This window comes from Mesoplodon bidens, assembly GCF_964165515.1.
Source record: "Mesoplodon bidens genome assembly, chromosome: 5".
NCBI classification, from domain to species: domain Eukaryota; kingdom Metazoa; phylum Chordata; class Mammalia; order Artiodactyla; family Ziphiidae; genus Mesoplodon; species Mesoplodon bidens.
Genome location: NC_138161.1, coordinates 110,310,817 through 110,336,705, shown reverse-complemented (window position 1 = coordinate 110,336,705; position 25,889 = coordinate 110,310,817). Strand labels below are relative to the sequence as shown.

The 25,889-nt window shown below is 40.6% G+C and overlaps 1 protein-coding gene and 1 pseudogene across 4 annotated transcripts in view; one reads left to right on the top strand and one right to left on the bottom strand.

Moving 5' to 3' along the window:
- Nucleotides 1-5,356: 5,356 nt before the first annotated feature.
- Nucleotides 5,357-25,889, top strand: part of ACAP2 (ArfGAP with coiled-coil, ankyrin repeat and PH domains 2) — a 165,655-nt gene continuing 145,122 nt past the window's right edge. For 2 of the 3 annotated variants that reach the window (XM_081234334.1, XM_081234332.1), the window contains exon 1: nt 5,357-5,672. In XM_081234334.1, the coding sequence (XP_081090460.1) occupies nt 5,620-5,672 (53 nt within the window). In that variant the 5' untranslated portion in view covers nt 5,357-5,619. The remainder of the gene's footprint in view (nt 5,673-25,889) is intronic. The other variant, XM_081234333.1, reaches the window with a different exon arrangement.
- Nucleotides 8,357-9,082, bottom strand: LOC308618005 (large ribosomal subunit protein eL21-like; annotated as a pseudogene). The gene has a single exon. The product of its transcript is annotated as a large ribosomal subunit protein eL21-like (transcript).

The window sequence follows — 25,889 nt, the reverse complement described above, 5'->3', positions numbered from 1 at the left end:
TTAATCTTGGGAGCTGGGCCCGGACAGTCAGGTGAAGTGAGCTTCAGGTGTGCAGAAGAACAAAGCAGATGTTTGGAAAGGACAGAGGGGCGGGAGCATCCAGGCTTTACAGGTCCTGGTTCCAACTACTTCTCAAGGTCCATGGAAAGCCTGTCATCCCCATTCCAGTGAAATCATCCTATTTTATCATGAACTCTTTATTTTTGCCTTACTCAAATAGTTTCTCTTACAACAAAAATGATCCTTACTGATACAGAGGATATATGCTTCTATTTCTTTCTCTTTTCTTCAAAGAGGAAAGAAAGGTCAGTGGAGAGAAAGGGTGAGGATACCGAGAAAGAACCTTTCTCAGAGGAGAATGGAAGGGGTGACGTCTGGAGCACAAGGAACAGATACACTTTCCTCTGAGATAGGTAGGTAAGAAGTAAGGAAGATGGGGATGTAGATGAGTATGCGGGGCAGGGCTGGGAAGAGTATTCCTACCTAATGACTTCTGTCTTCTTTGTGAAGAGGCAAAATTATCTATAGATCATGGAGGCATGGGCCACAGCTTGGCTGGCAAAGTTTGGGAATAGCCATTGTGTCAGTGTGCCAGGGATGTGGCAACAGATAAATAGTACAAAGACAGTTGAAACGCCTAAGTATGTAGTGTCCAAGTCTTGAACTACTGAATGCAGTGATACAGTCTCAGCCATAGAAGCCTTCAACTCTTGCCTACTCAGCCCCCTTTAACATACAAATTGGATCACATCACACTCCTCTGCTTAAACTCTTCCAATGTCTCCCATTGCTTTAAGATATAAATTGTCTCCAGTATTGCTCAACAACTAGCGGGGGAGGCATCATGAAGGAAATCTTTGGATTGATCCAGTGCTGGGTGTGTGAAATAGCCAGGGAATGACCTAGGGAGAAGTAGGGGGCATGGTAAAAAAAAAAAAAAAGCTGTTGAAGTGGTGGAGGAAGACCAGACAGGTGGATCCCAACAACCTGAAAGAGAGAGTCCTGGGGTCGGGACTTGGGGTGTGAAGTGAATGTGTGTGCGTGAGACAGCAGGGAACACTGAAGGTTGAGCTTGTGCATGGAACGTTCTGGGTGAGACAAAGTTTACCATGGGAACATGTAAGGACTTTCTGGAGTGACATATTCTGAGCCAAAGAGATAACCTTTCTTCTCTCTGTGTGAATGACACCACCTCCTACCAGTCACCACAACCTATAACCTGGAGTCATCCTAGGAGTTCAGTCTTCATTGCCTCTCTCACATTCATTTGGCCATCAGAACCTTTTAACTGTATTTCCTAAACATCTCTTGACTGCAGTTGCCTTGATTGGAAACCTCGAAATTGCCCCCACCCCCTTGCCCCACTGTCCTTTAAAATTCAAATCAGATCTCACTCCCAGGCTTAAATTCTCCCAGTGGCTTCCCACTGCTTTAAGATACAAATTCCTTAGTGTGGCAGACAAGGTCCTTGGTATCTGGTTAACGTTTACCTCTGTGCTTTAGTCACATAGTTCTCTGTGATTAAAGGTCCTTGGAAAGACCTTCCACACCTTCTCTTGGATCTTACTTTTTCAAGATCCCTCATATCTGTGGAGGTATGAGAAACCTTATTTCCTTCACTGGGAGAAATGACCATCAGAGTATGAGTAGCTCCCTGTGCACGCCCCTGGCCCAGAACTAATCACATATTTCCCCCTCTGGTCTGATAGCTCTAGACGGGAGACACTTTATTTCACCTGTAAACCTCAGAGCCTACCACAGGGTTTGGCCAGAGTACATGCTCAATGGATATTATTGAATGAAGAAGGAATGAGTGAATGCTGAAATCTCCTTAGCTGAGGGTAGGAATTGGGGTTGGAAGACTGAGTGAGAGGCCAAGGTCTTAGATGAGAGTTTACTAGCTGTGTTTTATGGGACCTGGCCATCGACACCTTCTTTTAGGGAAATTGCCTTGTCCTGTAGTCAGCTGTCCTGAATCCTGCATCCTGACACCATTCCTGTACAAATGATTAAGTTGAGTGATCCTGCCCTTCTATCGGCTTGCCAGGGACCGGTGTGACCTGTCATGAAAAGATGAGCTGGGTTAATCGGATCTTCTCCTGGGATCTGGGAATTGGAAAACAGATTAAAATGATAAGCTCTAGGAGCATAGGTTGAAAGGATACATCAAGAATTGTCAAGAAATATTTAGAAGTTGCAGAGTGGCCCGGATACATTTTTATGACCTGTGCAATGTTTTATCATATTTTGAATGGATTGCCAACGTTTGAGAATTGGAAGGTTTCACATTGAAATCTGGCTATTTGGTTTCTCTTGTAAAATTCAAAAGTCTGATATGGCAAAAACTGAAGCCAAGTAGAACACAGGGCACCTGCTTTCCCCTTCACCATGGCCTTCCCCACGCCATATGCTCACACCTGGCCAGCTTCATTCATTTACATTATCTGCTCGGCCCCTATAGCCATCTGACAACCAACTTGTTGAAGGAACAAGTAGCAATGAGGGCTTATATGCAAGCCAGGTTCACAGGGGAACAGAATCCCTAAGAGAGCAAGGAGGAAACTTGTGGGAGTTGGGGAGTAGGTGAGAAAGAGAGAGGATACAGCTGCTAAGAGAGGGAAACCAGTGCCCAGAGATGCCTGAGTTTCTGGGCTTCTCAGTTCTAGTAACTGCTCATGGTTACCTTCATCATAATTCCCTTTTCTTGAGATAATTTGCAATGCAATTAGTCAGGCTAAGGGAGGGGGCTACTAGGAAATTGGTAGATAACAGCAATGAGGCAAGTAAGACAGTGGTTTATTTAGATATTAGCCTCAAAGAAGAAATTCTTACATGAAGGTGGAATATAAATTATAAGTTGCTGTCAAGAGTTAGACTCTTGCTGACTATGTATCCTGGTTCAGAAGGATCAGAGAAGAGGCACTGAACAACCTGTGCTCGAGAGGATGTATAGTCAAAAGTATTCTCAGAGAAAATCAGAAGCATTCTGGGAAGGGCTGTGGGTATGCAGGGTTCCAGAGGGTTTGGAGGAAGGAACTAGGAAGTCTAGGGAGAAGAAATTTGGAAGAGATTTAAGTTTTGATCATTTATATCATCTAAGAGTGTAGACTGGGCCTGGTAACTAACTTTCACTGTGTGTTGAAAAGAGAGGTCTGTATTTCAGCAAACAGAGAAGGCTTCCTGAAAGAGGTGGCATGTGAGCTGCGTTTTAAAGAGATGAAAAGGAAATGCTTCACAGGCAGACAGAGCCACAACTGTAAAGGCTGAATTCTAAAGGGAGAGTGGGCAGTTTGCAGTTAGAGTCTGGATCATGGGGCCTGAGTCACCTAGCAAGTTATTTCTGTATCTTGGGGCCTTGGTTTCCATTATTATAAGAATAATAATATTGTAATTCTTCTATTCTAAGACTCAATGTTCCTACCCTATCTCACTTTTAATATTTCTCAATTTAGGATGTATCTTACAATTGTAAGATTGTAATTGACACCCCAAAATGCTTGCTTTATCACAGGGCAAAGAAAAATTGTGACAGTGTTATCACTAACTAGGTATATGTAAATTTAGCCATCCACAGAAAGATGTTCATTTGATAATTAGCTTAGTTATTTTCATTGATGATGCCATGCAGTTGAATTTTAATCTGAATCTCAAAGTGTCATGTTAGGTGTCTTCCAAAAGGTTACATTGTGTTGAGCGATTGAAACAATAAGATATTGTATATACAGATTAGTTGTCATGCATATGGAATACAATTAAATGTAGAAATGGCCAACTCTCTAAATTTGACACAGAAGTTACAAATCTAGAAGAGGTTGTCTTGACTAACTGAAGTGTTTGAGGACACTGAATGTTTAACTGTCAATAGTTTCTAGTTATTAAGAGAAGCTGTGTAGATTCTAGGGCTATGCAATTCAATTAAAAAAAGAAACCAAGTTTATAAACAAAGAAGAAACGTATATAATGGTCGTATATTCTTTGAAATGTCTCAAAAGTATGCTGTTACTTTCTAAAGGTGATGAAGAGATCAAGATATAACCATACGTTATGAAAAACAGCATGCCATCATGCTATACTTAACCAGATGGTCAAAAGGGTTATTATATAAGACTTTAGGCAGTGGAAGTGAGAAGACTTAAACCTAACCTCTGCTTATGGTACTGAAGAAGAAAGTGGTACAATTATGATAATAACCAACATTAACTGAATGATTACTATGTGGCACTGTTGACTTGAGTTCTTATCCATTCAGCCTCAGGACAAGTCTATCAGATGAGTGGTGTTATCTTCATTTTGCAGTGAGAAAGCTGGCAGGCAAATCCCAAAAGCTTACCTCCAGAGCCACTATGCTGTTCTAACATCCTCCCTGTGCATTTTTACGGGTATGGTTTTTAGGTTGAGTTTAGAAGTATATACTTAAATACAATGTATCCATGGTACTTTTTACTTACATGCCATGAGTTCGTGGCATCTAAGAATCAGAAGTAGGGGATTGTGGGATTATTGTGGGGATCAGAAGATGAGTATCTTACAGTGGCTCCTAGAAAAACCGTGTATCAGAGGGCAGGTGTTGCAAGTTGAGTAAATGAGCCTATATTTTCAGAATCCTATCGTCTTAGAACTGGCAAAGGCTACTGAGAGAAAGGGGTCAGTAAGGAGGAATGTTTTCTGTGGTTTTGAGAACGGTTCCTCCACACAAAACGCCCTGCCTCCCCTATCTGTCTAAATCCTTCTGATCTTTCCATGCCCACCCCAAATGCCAGCTCCTTCTGAAAGTAGTCTCTGGTTATATTAAAATATATATCAATACATGGGAGATACTTTCAAATCATTACGTGATGAAGCCAGTAAGTGAAAGACGGATTTTAGCATTAAAGTTACCCTCGCTCCTCTCCTGGCCTCAGTTTCTCTAAACTGAAAGGAAGTGGTGGCTTAGACCATCTCTTCCTTTTATAATCTCCACTCTTTTACCCTTTTCAGATTTCTGCCAAAGCTTCCTTGAAAAGCAGCTCTCCTTTCTCAGACCTGCAGGCGGCGGCTCCTCCTTGTTGGCAGCTCAGCAGGGCGGGGCTGGAGAAGCAGGAGAAGAGGCGGGGGCTCCGGGGGAAGCGCGGCGCGCAGCCACGTGACTTCCTTCCCAAGGAGCCTCAGCTGCCGGCCTCCCAGCAACCGGTTCGTCCCGCCTAACGACGCCCGCGCATCCTGGTTGGCCCTCGGGACGCTTTTGGCAAGGTGGCTCCCACGGTCGCGCCGCTCACTGGCTTCCGCTACCGTCGCTCAGGCGCGTTGCCCGAGCGCCCGCAGGCGGTGCTACCGGAAGCCCCTCCTATTGGCCGTCGTGTTCGTGGCTGGCTGGCTGCGGCTGTCACTCCGGGTCGTTTCCCTGAGGTCGGCCCTCTGCTGGGGGCGGGAGGAAGAGGGGCAGGACTGGGGCCTGACGAGCCGTCGCTGCCGCCGCCGTCTTCGCGGCTGCTATGACCAGCGGGCGAGGCGCCCTCCGCAGCTCTGCGCAGCGCTAGTCGCGGCCGTGCGCCAGCCGTAGCCGTCTGGGTCCCCAGCGCAGCCGCTCCCGCGGCTCCCTCGGCTCTTCCAGCGCCGCCTGCGAGACGAGGCGGAGGCAGGATGAAGATGACGGTGGATTTCGAGGAGTGTCTGAAGGACTCGCCCCGCTTCAGGTAGCCGACGCGGCCGCCTGGCGCCGGGCCGGCGTCACCCGGAGCTGCCTCCCCCGGCGGTGGGGGCGTGAAAGGCAGCCCGCGAAACGCGCGGGAGGCCCCGTAGTCCGCGCCCTCCGACGGGGCAGGCTGCCGATGCCGTCGCTCCCGATCCGGAGAGGGCACGACAGCCCCGACTAGCCCTTCGTGAGGGGCGAGGCTGGGCCAGAGGAGGATGTTGCCCCCTTATCCCCCTTCCTCGCTCTCTGCCCGGGGCGGAGCGCCCGAGAGGCGGGGCGCACCAGCTCCGGGGAACTGGGGTGCAGCCGCCTCCCCGAAGACTCGTGCCCTTTGCGGTGCGCGCTCACGTTCCCTTCCTCTTGCCGCTCGTCCTTTCCCCTTCCTTCCGCTGCTTCTTCGTTTCCACCCCCACCCCAGCCCTTCTTTGAGGGAGCTTGCAGGGCACCCTCCTGCAGTTCACTTAGTTCCTTTTACCCCGAGGAGGAAGGAGTGGGGGGCGAACTGGGATGTCGATTTCTGCTGCTGGCGTGTCCCCTGCCAGGGGGGGCTCCTCGGAAGGCGCTGGCGGTTGATTTTGCACGGGAGTCGGGGGGTGGGAGTGCTTTTACCAACAGCATTCTGTCCACCTTGGTCCGAGACTATAGGCTTTTCTTTACACCTGAGCTCTTTGGAGGGGCACCGCTGTCGAGAGGTACCGGGCTGAGGGGTGAGGACTAGGAGAAACAGTGAATTTCTGTTTTGAGAACGGAAGTAGGAGGGCCCTGAAGATGGCATTTCTGTTCCTCTTCCAGCAGCGTCGGCCCGGGAGGGCCCCCATCACCGTCGGATGCTCCCAGTGGATCTGTCACATAAACTGACGTGATGGCACTCCGATTCACATGGGCTGGCCACCCTGCCTTGAGAGAGGCGGCAATCCTGAGGGTGTCCAGAGCACAGACTCTTTCGGTCTCGGGCATCGTAGGAAACTCTTGAATTGTTTTGGAGAATGGTGTTTTGCTAGGTTGTGTTTTACAGTGCATTTATAGGGCTGTCCTTAGGCCTTAAAAAGAAGGCCTTTAGAACTTCCGTTAGATAGTGACATGTCTTGAAAGCGTCCCCTGATCTTTGATGTGTGTGTGCCCGCTGATCTCTAGGCCAAGCCTGGGTTGTAAATTCCTGCATCCTCTGCCTGGGAACTAACTGTTCTCATCGTTATCACTGTTAATTTCATTTGCCATTTTCTTTTCAGTGAAAAGCAAAGAAAACTATTGTAAAACTAAGGAACTCCTACTTCTAAGAGAATGTCCTTTGGTTTGTTTGTTTGTTTGTTTTTTGGTGTTAATTTTATTTGGAGCTTAGGACTATTGCTTATAAAAACGTACACCTGGTTTGATTGCTGTTGCTGGTATTAGTTTTTAAAACTTATATTGTGCGTGATTTGATGGACTCAGAGGAGATACAAATGGATTGTTTAGGACAGCTTTGCAAGCTAGATTCCAGGACTGTGTGGCAAAGGAAGTAATTTTTAAAGTGTACCTTAAAAAGTTCCACTTTTTTGGTGAAATTGTTGTTAATATTACTGGGTAACGAGGTAATCACGGCACTTTTTACCTAGAGAATGTGGCTTTGTGCTCAGTTTGTTTCACAGTTTAAATTTCATTCAAAAAAAAAAGTTGAGAGAAGTGATTTGGAAATGCTTCTAATCCCTGGTGTTGGTCACAAACCATGTGCTGTCTTTGTTTTTAAAATAAAAGAATCATTGAATATAAAATAAGAGGAAAAGATACTGATTAAGTCGTATGGAATATTATAGTGAACGTTTGTTAGACTTGAATGTAATTTCTATTCTATATTAATTAGGATGTTAGGGGTTTTCTAGAGTTGTTTCCGGTATTCCAGTTGCTGTTGGCTGCAAATTGGGAAGACAAACCAAGATTCAGAGAACTCTAATATCTTGTATAATTTGTGAGACTAGATTAAATTTGCAGTAGAGGCAAGAATGCCAGGAAATAAAAGTCTCATCATTCACACTCCTAATTTTTACAGTTTTCCTATAATCCCATTACTGTGTAGGTTTCTATAGCATTTGAAAATAATGTTTCAGAAGTCTTTTTATTCACATGCCTTATGTATAAGCGAAACTTTTAAAAGCATTGTGCACTTTATGAGTGATATATTGAAGTGTTTGTATCAAAAGAAGATTTGTGGCGGCTGGGCTTGTTTTTCTGATAGCAAGGCAGCTGTACTATTTATTCCTTGTAGTGTCCTGATCTACTGTGCTGCTTTAAATCTAATTCCTATTTTTATTATCCTTCACAAATGAATCTTGTGGCGTTTAAGTCTGGTATGTGGACATAACTGCCTTGAATGTTGTAGAATCAATGTAAATGGCAGCTCTTGCTGAAGAAAAATTTCATCAGTGTTCAAGCTTCAGACATTAATTTTCCTATTAAATTGGTAAGGAAACAGGAAGACTGGTTGAAATAGGGAGAGAAGGATGTTGCAGTTGCAACATTGTTTTTAGTAATTTGAATACTCAGTGGTTACTTTTACATTCCTGTGAACATTTTGTTTTGTTTTTAGATTGGAAGGCACATTTCATTATGTAATTTTGGGTTCCCTTCTTAGTTTTTTAAAAAACCAGTCTAAAGGTCAAAATCTTGTTCATTTAAAATCTGCAGGAAAGTGAATGCATCTAAGTGTACATTTTTAAAGTGGGAATTATCCATTTTGACCAACATTTGTTGAAGAAGTTTGAACTTGTTTGGGCCCTAAACTGTAAATTTATAAAATTTTTATAAAAATTGTGCTTTTTCCTTTATATAAACATATGGTTCACTCAGGAAGTGAAATTTTGTTTGAAACAAAAAGTTGAATTAGTACTTTTTTTTTTTTTTTTTTTACAGTCCAGGTCTTTTATTTTCTTTACACCCATCATGCCATGAATTCATAGGGAATGGGCTCCAACAGTTCAGGCTCCTTTCCATCGGTTCTCACGAAGTGTGCTTCTCTGGGTAGAGCAGGCTGGCGCTTCAGTTGAGCCCAAGTACCTTTCTCTTGGCTTCCTTCTTTTTCTGATCATTTTCCTTCACCCGTTTCAGGAAGCTATCTCGGCTGTTAGAATGCTTAATATGCTCGATACACACATTAATTCTCTTGGCAAGAATCTTGCCCTTAACTTGTTTGTTTACAATGTTGCCAACAGCATGCTGGGTAACATTGTAGACTCTCCCAGTTTTGCCATGGTAACATTTGTGGGGCATTCCTTTTTGAACAGTGCCCATTCCCTTGATATCTACAATATCACCTTTCTTGTAGATTCGCATGTATGTGGCCAAAGGAACAACTCCATGTTTTCTAAAAGGCCTAGAGAACAAGTAGCGGGTGCCCCTCCTCTTTCTCTTTGTGTTGGTCATTTTGGCGAATTAGTGGAAGATGGTGGTTCCGCTAGTGCTTTTTTTAAAAAAAAAATTTTTATTTATTTTTTGGCTGCTTTGGGTCTTAGTTGCGGCACGCGGGACCTTTTGTTGTGGCGTGCAGGCTCTTCCTTGCGGTGCACGAGCTTCTCTCTAGTTGTGGTGTGTGGGTTTTCTCTCTCTAGCTGTGGCACGTGGGCTCCAGGGCGCGTGTGCTCTGTAGCTGTGACGCGTGGGTTCCCGAGCGCATGGGCTCTGTAGTTTGCAGTACGCGGGCTCTTTCGTTGAGGCACGCGAGCTCAGCAGTTGGCGGGCTTAGTTGCCCCAGGGCGTGTGGGATCTAACTGGAGTTCCCTGCCTTGGAAGGCAGATTCTGTACCACTGGACCACCAGGGAAGTCCCAAGTGCTTTTTGACTTGTGGAAGATTTTTGCTCTATTTCATTCCTCAAATATAAAAATATTGAGTCTTTATCTGGTACATTTATTTTTTATCCTTAACAATGTTTATTTTGCACCATTCTGAAGGTTTTTTGTTTGATTCTATTTCAGATATGATCCTTGTTCAGCAACTTAGGATAAAAATCTTAAAAAGATGTTTTAGGGTGAAAGGTTTTAATTGTTGAAAGACATTGGAATAAATAAGTAAGTAAATAAATAAATAAATGCCCACATAAGTGTGTGCGCGTGCACACACATACATATAATGTTTTGCTCTTAAGCTGGTGCCAATCCTGGCTGGTTTGCCTCTTTACCTTCCATATTTAGAACAGGTACACTCTTAACAATTGGTACTTTATATACATGGAAAATACGGTGGGCAAGAGATGAAGCAAAATGTGTTTTTATTTCATAAGTGGTAGAATGGCATTATAAAGTATCAGTAGTTTTATCATGAACCAAAATACAGGAACCCAGCTACTCCTCATTGCAGCTTCTAGTTCTTCATTTAATGTAGTACCAGCATAAGTTGAAATAAGGAAGAACAAGCTTTTATAACATACCAGACCTTATACTAGATGCTTTTATAGCTACCATCTCATTTAATACTAAAATATATTACGATGTAGGAATTATTATATTTGTTTTTAAAATGTTTAAAAAAATACCAAACTGGATATTTTGAGAAGTTAAACTGACTTCTTTTTTTAAATTTTATTTATTTTATTTTTGGCTGTGTTGGATCTTTGTTGCTGTGTACGGGCTTTCTCCAGTTGCAGAGAGTGGGGGCTACTCTTCGTTGTGGTGTGGGGGCTTCTCATTGTGATGGCTTCTCTAGTTGCGGAGCACGGGCTCTAGGCACGCAGGCTCAGTAGTTGTGGCGCACGGGCTTAGTTGCTCCGCGGCATGTGGGATCTTCCCAGACCAGGGCTTGAACCCATGTCCCCTGCATTGGCAGGCGGATTCTTAACCACTGCGCCACCAGGGAAGTCCAAACTGGCTTCTTAGTGGTGGACTTTCAAGTGGTGGACTTGGAAGTGAATCCACTCTTTTACTCCATCTCTCAAGCCACAGGCCTTATTGCATTAATTAAATTTGCATTAAGTGTGTGTATGGTGTCTTTTATAATACAGAAGTTTAAAAACTGGCTTTCATGTATTCCCTAGAAAAGTGTTCCCATTACCATTATTATAGGATATTTTCTATTTTTAGCAATTTTTAGTTTCATGTAATGCAGCTGGATTTAGTTTTGAGTGTGGGAGATAATCCTATTTTATTTTCTTCCTAATGGAAGCCTTTGTCCTAATACCTTTTATTGAATAATCCATCCTTTCCCCATTGATTTAAAATTACACACATATGTGCATATACATATATGTATACGAACATGGGTCTTTTTCTGGATTCTACTCTTTTCTACCAATGTAATTTTTTGTTCTCCTGCAAATATTGTTAATATATTAGTTGTAAAATTTTATAGTCTGTTATGATATCCGGTGGGACAAGTTTTCCTTTGTTACTGTTTTTTTCCAAAAATTTAATGGCTGTTCTTGAATATTTTGTCTATATAATAGCTTCTTCAATTTCAGAAGAGGTTACGTCTTTCTATGTATTTTGGCCTTATTTATTTAAAACTTTTTATTATGTAAAATTTCAATGATGATCCAACTACATGCTGTTTATTAGAGAAATACTTTAGATTCAAAGATACAAATAGATGGAAAGTAAAAGGATAGAAAAATATAAACAGTGCAAGCAGTACCCAAAAGAGAGCTGGAATGGCTATACTAATATCAGATAACATAGACTTTATGACAAAAATTACTAAAGATAAAGGATGTTTTATAATGATAAAAGAGTCAATCCATCAGGAAGACATATACTTATAAACATATGCACTTAGTATAGCCTCAAAATACGTGCGGCAAAAATTGACAGAATTGAAGGGAGAAATAGAAAATCTAACAATAATAGAGACATAAATACTTTCAATAATGGGTAGAACAACTAGCCAGATGGTCAACAAGGAAATAGAAGATGTGAATAACACTATAAACCAAAAAAAGATTTAATAGATATCTATAGAACACTTCATGCAGCAATAGGAGAATTCATATTCTTCTCCAGTTCACATGAATACATTTTCTAGCACAGACTGTATATTAAGGCATTAAACAAGCTTCAGTAAATTCAGAAGGATTGAAATCATGAAAAATATGTTCTTTGGCCACAATGGAATGAAATTAGAAGTCAGTAACAGAAGGAAATCTGAAAAATTTATAAATACCTGAAAATTAAGCAACACATTCCTAAATAACCAGTGGATCAAAGAGGAAATCACAAGGAAATAAGGAAATACTTTCAGACAAATGGAAACAAAAATACAACATACTAAACTTACGGAATGCAGCTAAAGCAGTGCGTAGAGTGAAATTTGTACCTACAAACACCTATATTAAAAAGAAGAAAGATCTCAAATCAGTGATCTAACCTTCCATCTAAGAAACTACAAAAAATAGCAAACTATAACAAAGCAGGGAAAGGGAGGAAATAAAAAAGACTAGAGCAGAAGTAAATGAAAATGGAGACTAGTACAACTAGAGAAAATCAGTGAAACCAGAAGTTGGTTATTCATAAGGATCAACAAAGCTGACAAGCCTTTAGCTAGACAAAGAAAAAAAAGAAGACTCAAATTTCTAGATTCAGGACTGAAAGAGGGGACATCATTGCTGTCTTACAAAAATAAGAGGGATTATGAGAGAATACTATGAAAAATGCTCAGACAATAAATTAGTTAAGCTAGATGAAATGGATATATTCCTAGAAAGACACAAACTATTGAAAATGCCTCAAGAAGAAATAGAAAATTTGAATAGACATGAGATTGAATTAGTAATCAAAAAGCTTCCTCAAAAGAAAAGCCCAGGGACTTCTCTGGTGGCAGAGTGGTTAAGAATCCGCCTGCCAATGCAGGGGACACGGTTTCGATCCCTAGTCTGGGAAGATCCCTCATGCCACGGAGCAACTAAGCCCATGCGCCACAACTACTGAGCCTGCGTTCTAGAGCGCACGTGCCGCAAATACTGAAGCCTGCGTGTCTAGAGCCTGTGCTCCGCAACAAGAGAAGCCACCGCAGTGAGAAGCCCATGCACTGCAACCAGGAGTAGCCCCTGCTTGCCACAACTAGAGAAAGCCCATGCGCAGCAAGAAGACCCAATGCCGCCCCAAAAACAGAAAAAAAAAGAAAACCCCAGGCCAAGATGGCTTCACTGATGAATTCTGTTAAATGTTTAAAGATGAATTAACAACAGTCCTTCATAAACTCTTCCAAGAAACAGGAGGAAGCAAGTGTCGCTTCCCAACTGATTTATGAGGCCAGTATCACCCTGCTACCAAAGCCAAAGATATCACAAGAAAATTACATACCAATATCTGTTACAAATACAGGTATTAAAATCCTCAACAAAATATTAGCAAACCAAATATAGCAATATATAGAAAGGATTGTACACCATGACCAAGTGGGATTTATCTCAGGAGTACAAAAATCAATCAATGTAGAAAACCGTATTAATAGAACAAGTGATGCAAACCACATAATCATCTTAATAGATACAGAGAGAGCATTTGACTAAATCCAGCCCACTTTCATGATGAAAATACTCAGTAGTGATAAATTGGGTGATTGGGATTGACATGTATACACTGATGTGTATAAAATTGATGACTAATAAGAACCTGCTGTATAAAAAAATAAATAAGATTCAAAAGTTAGAAAAAAGAAAATACTCAGTAAACTAGGAATAGAAAACTTCCTCAACCTGATAAAGGACATGTATAAAACACTCTCAGCTAACATCATACTTAATGGTGGAAGACAACGTTTTTCTCTAAGATCAAGAGAAAGTCTGTTCTTCCCACTTCTGTTTAGCAGTGTAGTGGAGGTTGTAGCCAGAGCAATTAGGCAAGAAAGAAAAATAAAGGCATACATATAAGAAAAGAAGTAGTAAATCCATCTCTACTTTTAGATTATATACAGTTATCTCTTGGTATCCATGGGGATTGGTTCCAGGACCCTCGTGGACATCAAAATATGTGAATACTCAAGTTCCTTGCATAAAATGGTGTAGTATAGTCAACCCTCTTTATCTGTGGGTTTTGCGTCCAAGGATATGGAGGGCTGACTGTATCTAGTACATAGAAAATCTTAAGGAATGCACAAAAGTCAGATAGAACTAATAAGTTCAACAAGGCCACAGGATACAAGATCATTGTCAGAATATACCACAGTTTATTTATGCATTCACCTACCAGAGGATATCTTGGTTGCTTCCAGGTTTTGGCAATTATGAATAAAGCTGCTATACACATTTGTATGCAAATGTTTGTGTGGACATAAGTTTTCCACTCATTTGGGTAAGTACCAAGGAGCACAATTGCTGGGTTGTATGGTAAGTATTGCCAGAGTATATTTAGTTTTATAAGAAACCCCCAAACTGTCTTCCAAAGTGGCTGTGCCAGTTGCATTCTCGAGCAATGAATGAGAGTTCCTGTTGCTCCGCGTTCTCACCAGCATTTAGTGTTGTTAGTATTCTGGAGTTTAGCCATTCTAGTAGGTGTGTGGTGGTATCTCGTTGTTTTAATTTGCATTTCTCTGATCACATATGATGTGAGCTTATTTGCTGTCATATGCTTATTTGCCATCTGTATATCTTCTTTTTTTTTTTTTTTTTTTTTTTTTTTTTTTTTCTTTTTGCGGTATGCGGGCCTCTCACTGTTGTGGCCTCTCCCGTTGCGGAGCACAGGCTCCGGACGCGCAGGCCCAGCGGCCATGGCTCACGGGCCCAGCCGCTCCGCGGCATATGGGATCCTCCCAGACCGGGGCACGAACCCGTATCCCCTGCATCGGCAGGCGGACTCTCAACCACTGCGCCACCAGGGAGGCCCTGTATATCTTCTTTGTTAAGATGTCTTTTAAGGTCTTTGGCCCATTTTTTAATTGGGTTGTTTGTTTTCTTATTGGGTTTTAAGAGTTCTTTGTATATTTTAAAGAACAGTCCTATATTAGATATGTATTTTGGAATTTGTTTTTTCCCAGTCTGTGGTTTGTCTTCATTTTCTTGATTCCCTTTATTTTTGATATGGAAATTCCCTCTGTCTTTCATATATTGGGTTTACTGTTCTTGATTTTCATGTTGTTGCCTTTTCTATTTACTTATTTTTGCAGAGTGCAGTTGCCACTACCCTCCCTTGAAAAGGTGCATTTTTTTTTTTTTTTTCCTTTTAGACTTTACCTGTTTGGAAATGTTTGTAGGTTTGTAGATTGAAACCATTTTCTCTCAGAATTTGCAGGCATTGCTCTATATTCTTCGGGTTTTCAGTGTTGTTGTTGACATGTGGTGCTGTTTTTATTTGCTGATTCATTTTTTGTCCCTGAAGTTTTTTTAGATTTTTTCTTTACTACTGGTATTCTGAAATTTCATGATGATGTGCCTTTGGGTGGGTCTTTTTAATTTATTGTCTTGGACACATACTTTCAGTCTGAAAACTCATGTGTTTTAGTTCTGAGGAATCTTATTATTTCTTTGGTAGTTTCTTTTCCTCTTTTTTTTTTTTTTTTTTTTTGCGTACGCAGGCCTCTCACTGTTGTGGCCTCTCCCGTTGCGGAGCACAGGCTCCGGACGCACAGGCTCAGCGGCCATGGCTCACAGGCCCAGCCGCTCCGCGGCATGTGGGATCTTCCCAGACCGGGGCACGAACCCGTGTCCCCTGCATCGGCAGGTGGACTCTCAACCACTGCGCCACCAGGGAAGCCCTTTTCCTCTTTTTTTAACCTGTTATTTTTATATCCATATTTTGAATGAATCCTCTAATTTTCTTTTTTCTCCCCTTTTCTATTTCTTTGTCTTTTTGTTCTACTTTCTGGATGATATATCCAAATTATTTACTAATCCTAGTTTTCAAGAATTCGTTCTTACTGTGAATATTCCTTTTTAATGTCAACCCATTCAAGAGCTTTCCTTGTACATCTGAAGAAATTAGTCATAGTCAACAATTTTTTTTCCTCTCTGAATTACCTTTCCTCTAAGGTTTTTGTTTGTTTGTTTGTTGTTTGTTTTGGTCTCCTTTTAGAAGTTTTCCTTAATGTGTTTCTGTTGACCCTTGGCTCTCTGTTTACATCAAAGAATGAGGCACTTAAAAAGTTATTGGAAGTATGGTATATTTTGTTACAGCTTGTTGACTGGTGAGTTTCACTACAGGGCAGTATTTTCATTGGGACCAGTCCCAAATGTCCGTATCTTTAGGTCTTTTCTTATTTATCTGACATGTCCTTAAAGAGCCATCTTCTGCCTGGTAAATAGAGCGTAAGTGCTGAATTTCAGGGAACTGAGCTAGGGAAGGGGCTGGGGAAGGGCTGTGGGGTAGAGACTTCTTACTGGAGTTTCTCTCTCATAGGGAATTTTTAACAGAGTTTTAATCAATACTTTTGATTTAATTATGTAAACCTTTACAGAAAATAAAGCTCCCATCTTTTGTCAGTGTCAGGGAGGGGTAGTCATATCAGGTTGGAGGAGTGGAATGAGGATCTGAAGAGTCTCGTTGCTCCTTATGAGTATAAGATTTCAACTAATCCTGTTTTCACTCTCCCACCTCCTCCCACCTCCATCCCAGTAGTTTGAGACATATGACATCTTCATGCCTCTAACCATTAGGGGATTCTGTATTGTAGATCTTCTTGCTTGACATTGGCTTCACAAGTGTACTTTGAAGACTTAGGTTTGGCATTTTCTGGTCTGAGTTACTGTTCTTTTATTTGCCTTTCAGTTTCCAGAATTGTGTTGCTACTGTTATTGCTTCTGTTCTTTGTCCTGTGTATTAACCCGCCTTACTTTTCTGTCATTTTAATTGGATTTTTTTTTTTTTCCTGCGGGCCTCTCACTGTTGTGGCCTCTCCCATTGCAGAGCACAGGCTCTGGACACGCAGGCTCAGCGGCCATGGCTCACGGGCCCAGCCGCTCCGCGGCATGTGGGATCTTCCCAGACCGGGGCACGAACCCGTGTCCCCTGCATCAGCAGGCGGACTCTCAACCACTGCACCATCAGGGAAGCCCTTAATTGGATTTTTTGAGAAAATGGAGATAATGGATGTATTTGATCTGCTGTTGGTATGCAAAGCGTAATTTCTACTGGAGAACACTCTTTTAGGGTAGTGAATGTGGACCAAGTATGTGGGCTCTGGAGGTTGATTACCTGTTTGACTTCTTTTTCACTTACTTGTTGTGAGACCTTGGGTAGGTTTCTTACTTTTACCTAGGCTCAGTGAGAACAATACTGCATTACTGAGAATTCAAAATGCTTTTCACCAAAGTAGGTGGGGAGTACCCACTTAATAATGCTAATTCCCCTTCCTCTTTCTCTTGTATCCTTGAAGAGAAGCTTGGATGATTTAGTTAAGGATGCAGGCATTCCCACGTGGAAATAGTAAGCTATCGGTTGGAAGCATCTAGAATGCATGAAGGATTAGGCATGTTACTTGTAAATATGAAAATCATCTGTGTTGTGGATGATGAAACAATAAAAGTAGATGGACAGACTTCACTTTGTAGGAGAGCAGTAAAGGTCTTTAAAAAGGGCCATATGTAGATTTTATGTGTAGAGTATTTAAGAAGGAAGAGTGAGCAAAAGAATAGGAGTAGAAAAAACAACTGAGGACACAGTGGCTTAAGGATTTAAATCCTGAATGATGACAGAGCAAAGGATAAGTGAACTGAGGGGTTGTAGAAGAAAACTACTATGAGGAAATGTACGTGTTTACTTGAGAGTACATGAAATCTGTTTCCATTGAACTGTATCTAGGATTTGGAGGTTAGACAGAAGAGAAGCGATGCAAGTTAAACCTCTATAAAGATCTGGGTAAATGAGTACATGAAGAAATTCTCATAGAAGGAATTAACTTGATTGTAATCTTGTAATTTGTTCCTGAAATACATCGGGATTCTTTATTGAAATATAATGTTTTTCTGTTTAAAGTTTTTATATTTTCTGTGATGCCACAGACATACTCAAATTTAAATATAAATTTTTTCACTGCTTAAAAAGTTATAGTTCAGTGTTGAAGTGTAAAAAAAATGGTAAAGTAGTTTAACCAAAGGCAGGCAATGGAGAATGGGCATTACTGTTGCAGGAAGGGGGACCCCTTCCAGGGCACGAGAGTGGGCTCTTGTCTAACACTCGGAAATGAATTGTCTGAGGAGACACATGCTGACAAAAAGCAAGAGACTTTATCGGGAAAGGGCCCCCGGGTGGAGAGCAGGAGGGTCAGGGAACCCAGGAGGACTGCTCTGCCACGTGGCTTGCAGTCTCTGGTTTTACGGTGATGGAATTAGTTTCTGGGTTGTCTCTGGCCAATCATTCTGACTCAGGGTCCTTCCTGGTGGTGCATGCATCGCTCGTGCCAAGATGGATTACAGCGAGGAGGATTCTGGGAGGCTGGTAGGACATATGGACTGGCATTGCCTTTTGACCTTTACTGAATTCTTCTGGTTGGTGGTGGCTTGTTAGTTCCATGTTCCTTACCAGGACCTCCTGTCGCAAGATAGCTCATTGGTGCCTGGCCAGGGTGGGCAGTTTTAGTCAGTGGTTCCCCTAACACTAGGACAATTAATATCAAGGATTTAACTTTGTATGTATTCTAGTCACTTTTAGACAAAGATGTGAGCAAGTGTGTATACTTTTAAAGTTGACTCATATAAAATTAAAGTTGATGGGACTAATGATTTTAATTTTTTAGTTCTAGCCAGAAATGTGTTTTTTTTTGGCTGCACCTTGGGGCTTGTGGGATCTTAGTTCCCTGACCAGGGATTGAACCCAGGCCCTTGGCAGTGAAAGAGCGGAGTCCTAACCACGGAACCGCCAGGGAATTCCCCATGTTCATTTTTAAATAAACAAAACTTTTCCTTTCTTAAAAAATAGTTTTTAACTTGGAGATAATGTTGTTTTGCTTTGATTTTCAATTTTCTGTTCAAAGGGAAGCTTTATAGTAAGTTAAAAATCCATTTCTATGAATTTTCAAATTAAAGTATTTAAACTAATATAATAAAGAGACTAGATTTTATTGGTTATGGTCAGGTAATAGTTTTATATGAATAAAATGAATTAAGATACTTCCCTAGCACATTTATCATTTAATTTGAAGACCTCTTTTGGCATTTCTTTCAGGTTTTATGGGCTGGCTAAGAGCCATCTCTGTTTGTCTGAAAAAGCCTTTGTTTTTCTTTGATGTTTGAAGGCTATTTTCCCAAAGCATAGAATAGTAGGTTGGCTTTTTTCTTAAAGCACAATGTCATTTCATTGTCTTTTGTTTATGTTTTTTATGTTTTTATCATTTATGTTACAAGTTTGTTTGTCTTATTGTTGCTCTTTGGAGCATAATGTGTCTGTTTTCCTCTGGCTGCTTTTAGGATTTTTTTCTTTGACTGGTTTTCAATTAGTTTACCATGATGTATAGGTGTGGTTTGTGTCATATTCATTCTGCTTGGGGCTTGTAGGGTTTCTTCAATACATGGGGTTTGTAGAGAATCTTTCATCCATTTGTAAAGTTCCTGGCTATTATCTCTCTAAATGTTGCCTCTGCTTCACTGCTTCTCTTCTTCTGGGACTGAATTCCACATATGTTAGAATTTTTTTGCTGTGTCTTACATGTCTCGTTCTTTTTTGAAATATTATTCTGCATAGAGAAATAGGATATGTTTATTGATCTGTATTCCCTCATCTTCTGCTGTGTATAAACTGCTGTTAAACCTGTCTGTGGAGTTTTCAGTTGTATATTTTCACTTTTGGAAATTTCATTTGATTTTCTTTTTTATAGATTCTTGTTCTTTGGTGAAAATCACTACCTTTTTTTTTTTTTTTTTTTTTTTTTGCGGTACATGGGCCTCTCACTGCTGTGGCCTCTCCCGTTGCGGAGAACAGGCTCCGGACACGCAGGCTCAGCGGCCATGGCCCACGGGCCCAGCCGCTCCGTGGCATGCAGGATCTTCCCGGACTGGGGCACGAACCCGTGTTCCCTGCATCGGCAGGCGGACTCTCAACCACTGCGCCACCAGGGAAGCCCCAAATCACTAACTTTTCATCTGTTTCTTGCAGGTTTTTCTCTAGTTTCATGAATATATTAATTATTGCCACTTTTAAGTCACTAATAAAACCAATGTCTAAGTCATCTGTCAGTCTATTTCTATTTGTTTTGTGTTTTCTTGTTGTTGTTATTTAGTTCTTTCTTTTGGTGGGCCCAGTTTTTAACTTCATGCTATACATTGTATTTGAAGAACTGTAGATTCTCTGGATGATATTATCTTTCTCCAGAGAGGGTGAATTCTTTCCTTTGTTAGGTAGACAGTGTGGCAGATGATCATCCTAGTCCAGTCACTGAATAAGCTTTGTCAGTTTCCTATTGCTGCTATAACAAATTATCCCAAATTTAGTGGCTTAAAACAACACAAATTTATTATTTTACAGTTCTGAGGGTCAGAGTTTTGATACAGGTCTCATATAGCTAAAATCAGGGTGTTGGCAGGACTGCATTTCTTTCTAGAAGGTCTAGAGAATAATCTTTATTTTATTTATTTATTTATTTTTAAAAATTTATTTATTTATTTATTTTTGGCTGTGTTGGGTCTTCGTTGCTGCACGGGGGCTTTCTCTAGTTGCAGCGAGCGGGGGCCATTCTTCGTTGCAGTGTGCCAGCTTCTCATTGCAGTGGCTTCTCTTGTTGTGGAGCATGGGCTCTAGGTGCACGGGCTTCAGTAGTTGTGGCACGTGTGCTCAGTAGTTGTGGCTCGCAGCTCTAGAGCACAGGCTTAATAGTTGTGGCTTGCGTGCTTAGTTGCTCCATGGCATGTGGGATCTTCCCAGACCAGGGCTTGAACCCGTGTCCTCTGCATTGACAGGCGGATTCTTAACCACTGCGCCACCAGGGAAGTCCCAGAATCTTTATTTTTTGACTTTTCTAGTTTCAAAGGGCTGCCCATATTTCTTGATTCATGACCCCCTTCTATCTTCAAAGCCAGCAATGACTGTGACACTCTCTGTCTCCCTCTTTCCCTTATAATGACTCTGTGGTAACATTGGACTTACCAGATAATTCCAGGATAATTTCCTCATCTCAAGGTCAGATGATTATCAACCTTAATTCTATCTGCTGCTTTAATTCACCCAAACAGTGTAACCTGACATATTCACAGGTTCTGGGGATTAGGATGTTGGCATCATTGGGAGGCCATTATTCTGTCTACCACATTCCACCCTCTGGCTCCTAAAGTCTCACCTGTCTCACATGCAAAGTTTATTAACCTCATTGCAACTTAAGTCTCATCTCATCCGGGTTGCAGTTTTGCCAGAAGTCTCATCAGTGTTTGTTAGTTTACACATTACCGTCTTAAAATCATAGTGCAAAGTTTTGGTAGCTGTGCTATGTTTTTTTTTTTTTTTTTTGCGATATGCGGGCCTCTCACTGTTGTGGCCTCTCCCGTTGTGGAGCACAGGTTCCGGATGCACAGGCTCAGCGGCCATGGCTCACGGGCCCAGCCACTCCATGGCATGTGGGATCTTCCCAGACCGGGGCACGAACCCATGTACCCTGCATCGGCAGGTGGACTCTCAACCACTGCACCACCAGGGAAGCCCCAGCTGTGCTATTTTTTATTTAGTAGTATGTTATAAATTTTCACTGTCGCTAGGAAGGTTTTATGATTTAAAGAAAATGGTTGTATTATATGTTCTATCAGGATGTTATAGCGTAACACTTATTGCCTATTCTTGTTTTCAAAGTGATGATTCCCCCACTTTTCTGGATTACAGATAATATGATAACTAGTAATTTCATGTTACTTTTTTGAGGGTAGACAAATTATCTTGTACAGTTTCCCACATTCTGAAATTGTCTGGTTGTTCCCTCTGGATAGACTCAGTTTAAACAATTTTGGCAAGAATACTTGTAAGTGGTGATGTATCATTTCCATCAGGAGGCCCATGATAGTTGGTCATCTTCTGGTTGATCTCTGGTACCATGGATTGGGAACTAGGGGGAAGAGAGGCTTGTGAATCAAAAGCCTTGAAATGGGAAGGAACATGATCTTCAAGGAACTAAAAGAGACCAGCGTGGGCTGGAGCAAGTGAGCAAGAGGAACAATGGTAGGAGATGAGAGAGAGAAACAGGGATCAGATCATGTTAGGCCTTGTAAGTCATCCATTGTAAGAAGTTTGGATTTTATGATTAGTGCAATAGGAAGCCATTAGAAAGCAGCGGTGAGAGATGATATATATTTTTAAAATATTTTGAGTACTGTTTGGCAAATGGGTTGTAGAGGGGCAAGGGTGAATGTGGAGAGAACAGTTAACTAGTTTCCTGCAATGGCTTCCTTATCAGGCTAGGCCAGGCAAGAGATGACTTGGGGAGATAGTAGAGATAATTTTTGTGGTAGAATCAAACAGAATTGCTGTTGAATTGCTTGTCAGGAACAAGAATAAAAAATGACATTTTTACCTTTAGAAACTGGGCGGATAGAGGTATTGTTTGCTGCTAAGGGGAAGGCAAGGGAAGAACAGGTTTTGGGTAAAAAATAAAGAGTTCTATTTTTGTACCTGTTAAGTTTGAGATACCTAGTAGACACCCAGGTGGTGCTGTTAAGTAGAATCGGCACAGAAGTGTAGCCTTTTGTAATTTTACTTTACAAACTGTTATGATCTCATCTCATACTCCCTTTTAGATTATAAACTCTTTGGTACAGAGACCACCACTGTCTTCGCTTCCTTTCACTCTCAGCATAATACTTTGTGCACAATAGTTAGGCTACAGACTTTTATTGCCAAAAATTACATTTATAAGACAGTCATACATTCTCCATTTTCACATAACATACTATTTTTATTTTAGAAATCTTTCTGTTATTGTACTATTGATGAATTTGCAAAACTATAAGTAATACATGACAGCTGCTAGGGCTTGTGTAACTTTTCCTTCACTACATAGTAATTAAATCAAACCAAAATCTTTAGATCCTCTTGGCTAGTTGTTATAATTCTAGAGAGCCTAGTCTGTTTCTAGGCTACCAGAATATTTATACTTGGGGTTTATAAGGAAATAGTTAATTTCACAAACTGAACTATTCAGAGAATTAATGCTTATTGTAGTTGTATAGACAACATTTTAAATATCATATTCTTTTTTATTTTATTCAGTTTTTAAAAAAATTTTCCGCTTCCACCTTGAGAGACTTTGGGCTCTCGGCAGTGAAAGTGCGGAGTCCTAACCACTGGACCACCAGTGAGTTCCCTAAAATAACATTATTTTGTCACCTTGATAAACCCTTACTTTTTCAGTTGACTGTCTAGTTAGAATATCTATAGCAGTCTTTTGGAAACTGTTGTTCCTTGACAACCTGATTCAGAATGAGATCAATATTAAGGCTCCTTAAGTGATTATAAAATAGTTGTTCTTAAGATGCTCTTAGTAATCATGAAATCATTGGCGTAAGTATGTTTCTTTAAGATAACCTTTGACGTGCATGTTGACTTGGGGATATATGATCTTAAAATTTTTATCAGACAGCAAAGGAAACCATAAGCAAGATGAAAAGACAACTGTCAGACTGGGAGAAAATATTTGCAAGCGAATCAACGGACAAAGGATTAATCTCCAAAATATATAAACAGCTCTTGCAGCTCAGTATTAAAAAAGCAAACAAACCAATCCAAAAATGGGCAGAAGACCTAAGTAGACATTTCTCCAAGGAAGACATACAGATGGCCAAGAAGCACATGAAAAGCTGCTCAACATCACTAAATTATTAGAGAAATGCAAATCAAAACTACAATGAGGTATCACCTCACACCAGTTAGAATGGGCATCATCAGAAAATCTACAAACAACAAATGCTGGAGAAGGTGTGGAGAAAAGGGAACCCTCTTGCTCTGTTGGTGGGAATGTAAATTGATACAGCCACTATGGAGAACAGTATGGAGGTTCCTTAAAAAACTAAAAATAGAATTACCATACGATCCAGCAATCCCACTACTGGGCATATACCCAGAGAAAACCACAATTCAAAAAGATACATGCACCCCAATGTTCATTGCAGCACTATTTACAATAGCCAGGTCATGGAAGCAATCTAAATGCCCATAGACAGACGAATGGATAAAGAAGGTATGGTACATATATACAATGGAATATTACTCAGTGATAAAAAGGAACGAAATTGGATCATTTGTAGAGATGTGGATGGATCTGGAGACTGTCATACAGAGGGAAGTAAGTCAGAAAGAGAAAAACAAATACCGTATATTAACGCATATATGTGGAACCTAGAAAAATAGTACAGATGAACCAGTTTGCAGGGCAGAAAATGAGACACAGATGTAGAGAACAAACGTATGGACACCAAGTGGGGAAAGTGGCGGGGGGTGGTGGTGGTGGTGTGATGAATTGGGCGATTGGAATTGACATGTATACACTGATGTGTATAAAATTGATGACTAATAAGAACCTGCTGTATAAAAAAATAAAATTCAAAAATTAAAAAAAATTTTTTTATCAGTTTTTACTTTAAATCATGTTCTGGTTATCTACTGCTCTGTAACAAACCAACCTAACATTTAGTGACTTAAAACAACCATTTTATTTTGCTCATGATTTGTGGGTCAGGAGTTTGAAAAGGTCTTGGCTGGAAGGTTCATCTCTGATCCATGTTATGACAACTGGGTGGCTGAGGCTGGACCATCCACTTCCAACGTGGCTTCTTTATTCACATGTCTGACGCCCCTGTGCTTCATGGTCCTTCTGCCATCTCTTCACATGTCATCTCATTCTTGAGGCCAGTTAAGCTACCAGGCCGATTAAGGGCTAAGCCTGGAACAGGTTCAGCATCATTTCCACTGTATTCTGTTAGGGCGGTCACAGGAGTCACCCAGATTCAAGGGAGTGGAGAAATAGACTCTGCATCTTGATGGGGGAATGGCCAGGTCATGTTGCAGATGATCATGTGTGGCCATCTTTGGAAAATATAATCTGCTGCACATTGTATCCAAAAGTGCCCTTGGCAATAATGATGAGGAAAATTATAAAGATGCAATAAGATTGCATATTTAAAGCTAAAGCGAGCTATTTTGTCTGTCAAATTGACAGTTTTAAGAGTTCTCATTGCTAGGAGAGGTATAGGGAAACAGTCCTCATACTGTTGGAAAGTGTGTGGTTTGGTAGAGCTTTTGTGAAGGACAAAGTAGTAAAATATCTCAGAATTAAAAAATGCATATGCTTTGATTTAGCATTTTTCCATCTAGGAATTTCTCCTAAGGAATAATAGGGAAAATGTGCAAAGTTGTATGAACAAGGATATTTTTCAGGTAAATTTATCACATTATTTATAAGAAAAATTGTGCAAATAGCATATTGGTTAAGTAGAATACTGTTTAGCTATTAAAATATAATGATAACTAACACTTAAAAAGTGCTTTATATTTACTAGGACCATTCTATGTGCTTTATATAACTTGTGCAGTCATGTAGGGCCTCACTCTTAGAAGGGCCCTGTGCTTGGTTTAATACTCTGTCACTATTTTGAAATTCTTAATTGTTAAACAAGAGGCCTCATTTATTTTTTTCCATTGGTGTCTGCAAATTATGTTGTCATTTCTACTTGTGAACTATGTTTTTATATCTTTAAAAGTTGAAAAAAACCCAGAAGATAATTTTATGACACAATGAAAATTATACAAAATTTAAATTTGTGTTCATAAATAAAGGTTTATTGGAACACATCCATGCTTATTTATTTACATATTATCAATGATTTTTTTGCTACAGCAGCAGAATTGAGTAGTTTGAACAGGGACTGTATGGCTCTCAAAGCTTAATATTTACTATCTGGCTCTATATGGAAAATTTGCCAGTGCTTGCTCTATCTATCTAAACCACTGTTCTATTCTGCCTTTCATAAAAGAGTGAGAAATTGATCTCAATTTATGGGGATAATGTCCATGATACATTATGTGAAAAGAAAAAGTGGAATATAGAATATAATTTAGAATGTGTAACACGACACTGTGTATGTCAACAGGGCTATTAAAAAGTCTGGAAAAGTCTGGAAAACTATTAACGTATTTTATCTCTGGGAAATAGGAGTCTGGAAAACTATTGAGGTTTTATTGCTGGGAAATAGGAGTATGCTTTCTGGCCATTATTTTTGAAGTTTTGTTTACAAAAATAAGTGCTATTAGTAAAAAAAAAAAAAGATACTATGGGGAAAAGGAGGCAGTACATTATTTCCCTTCCCCCTCTGCCCCCCACAACTTTTTTTTTTTTTTTTTTGCGGTACGCGGGCCTCTCAC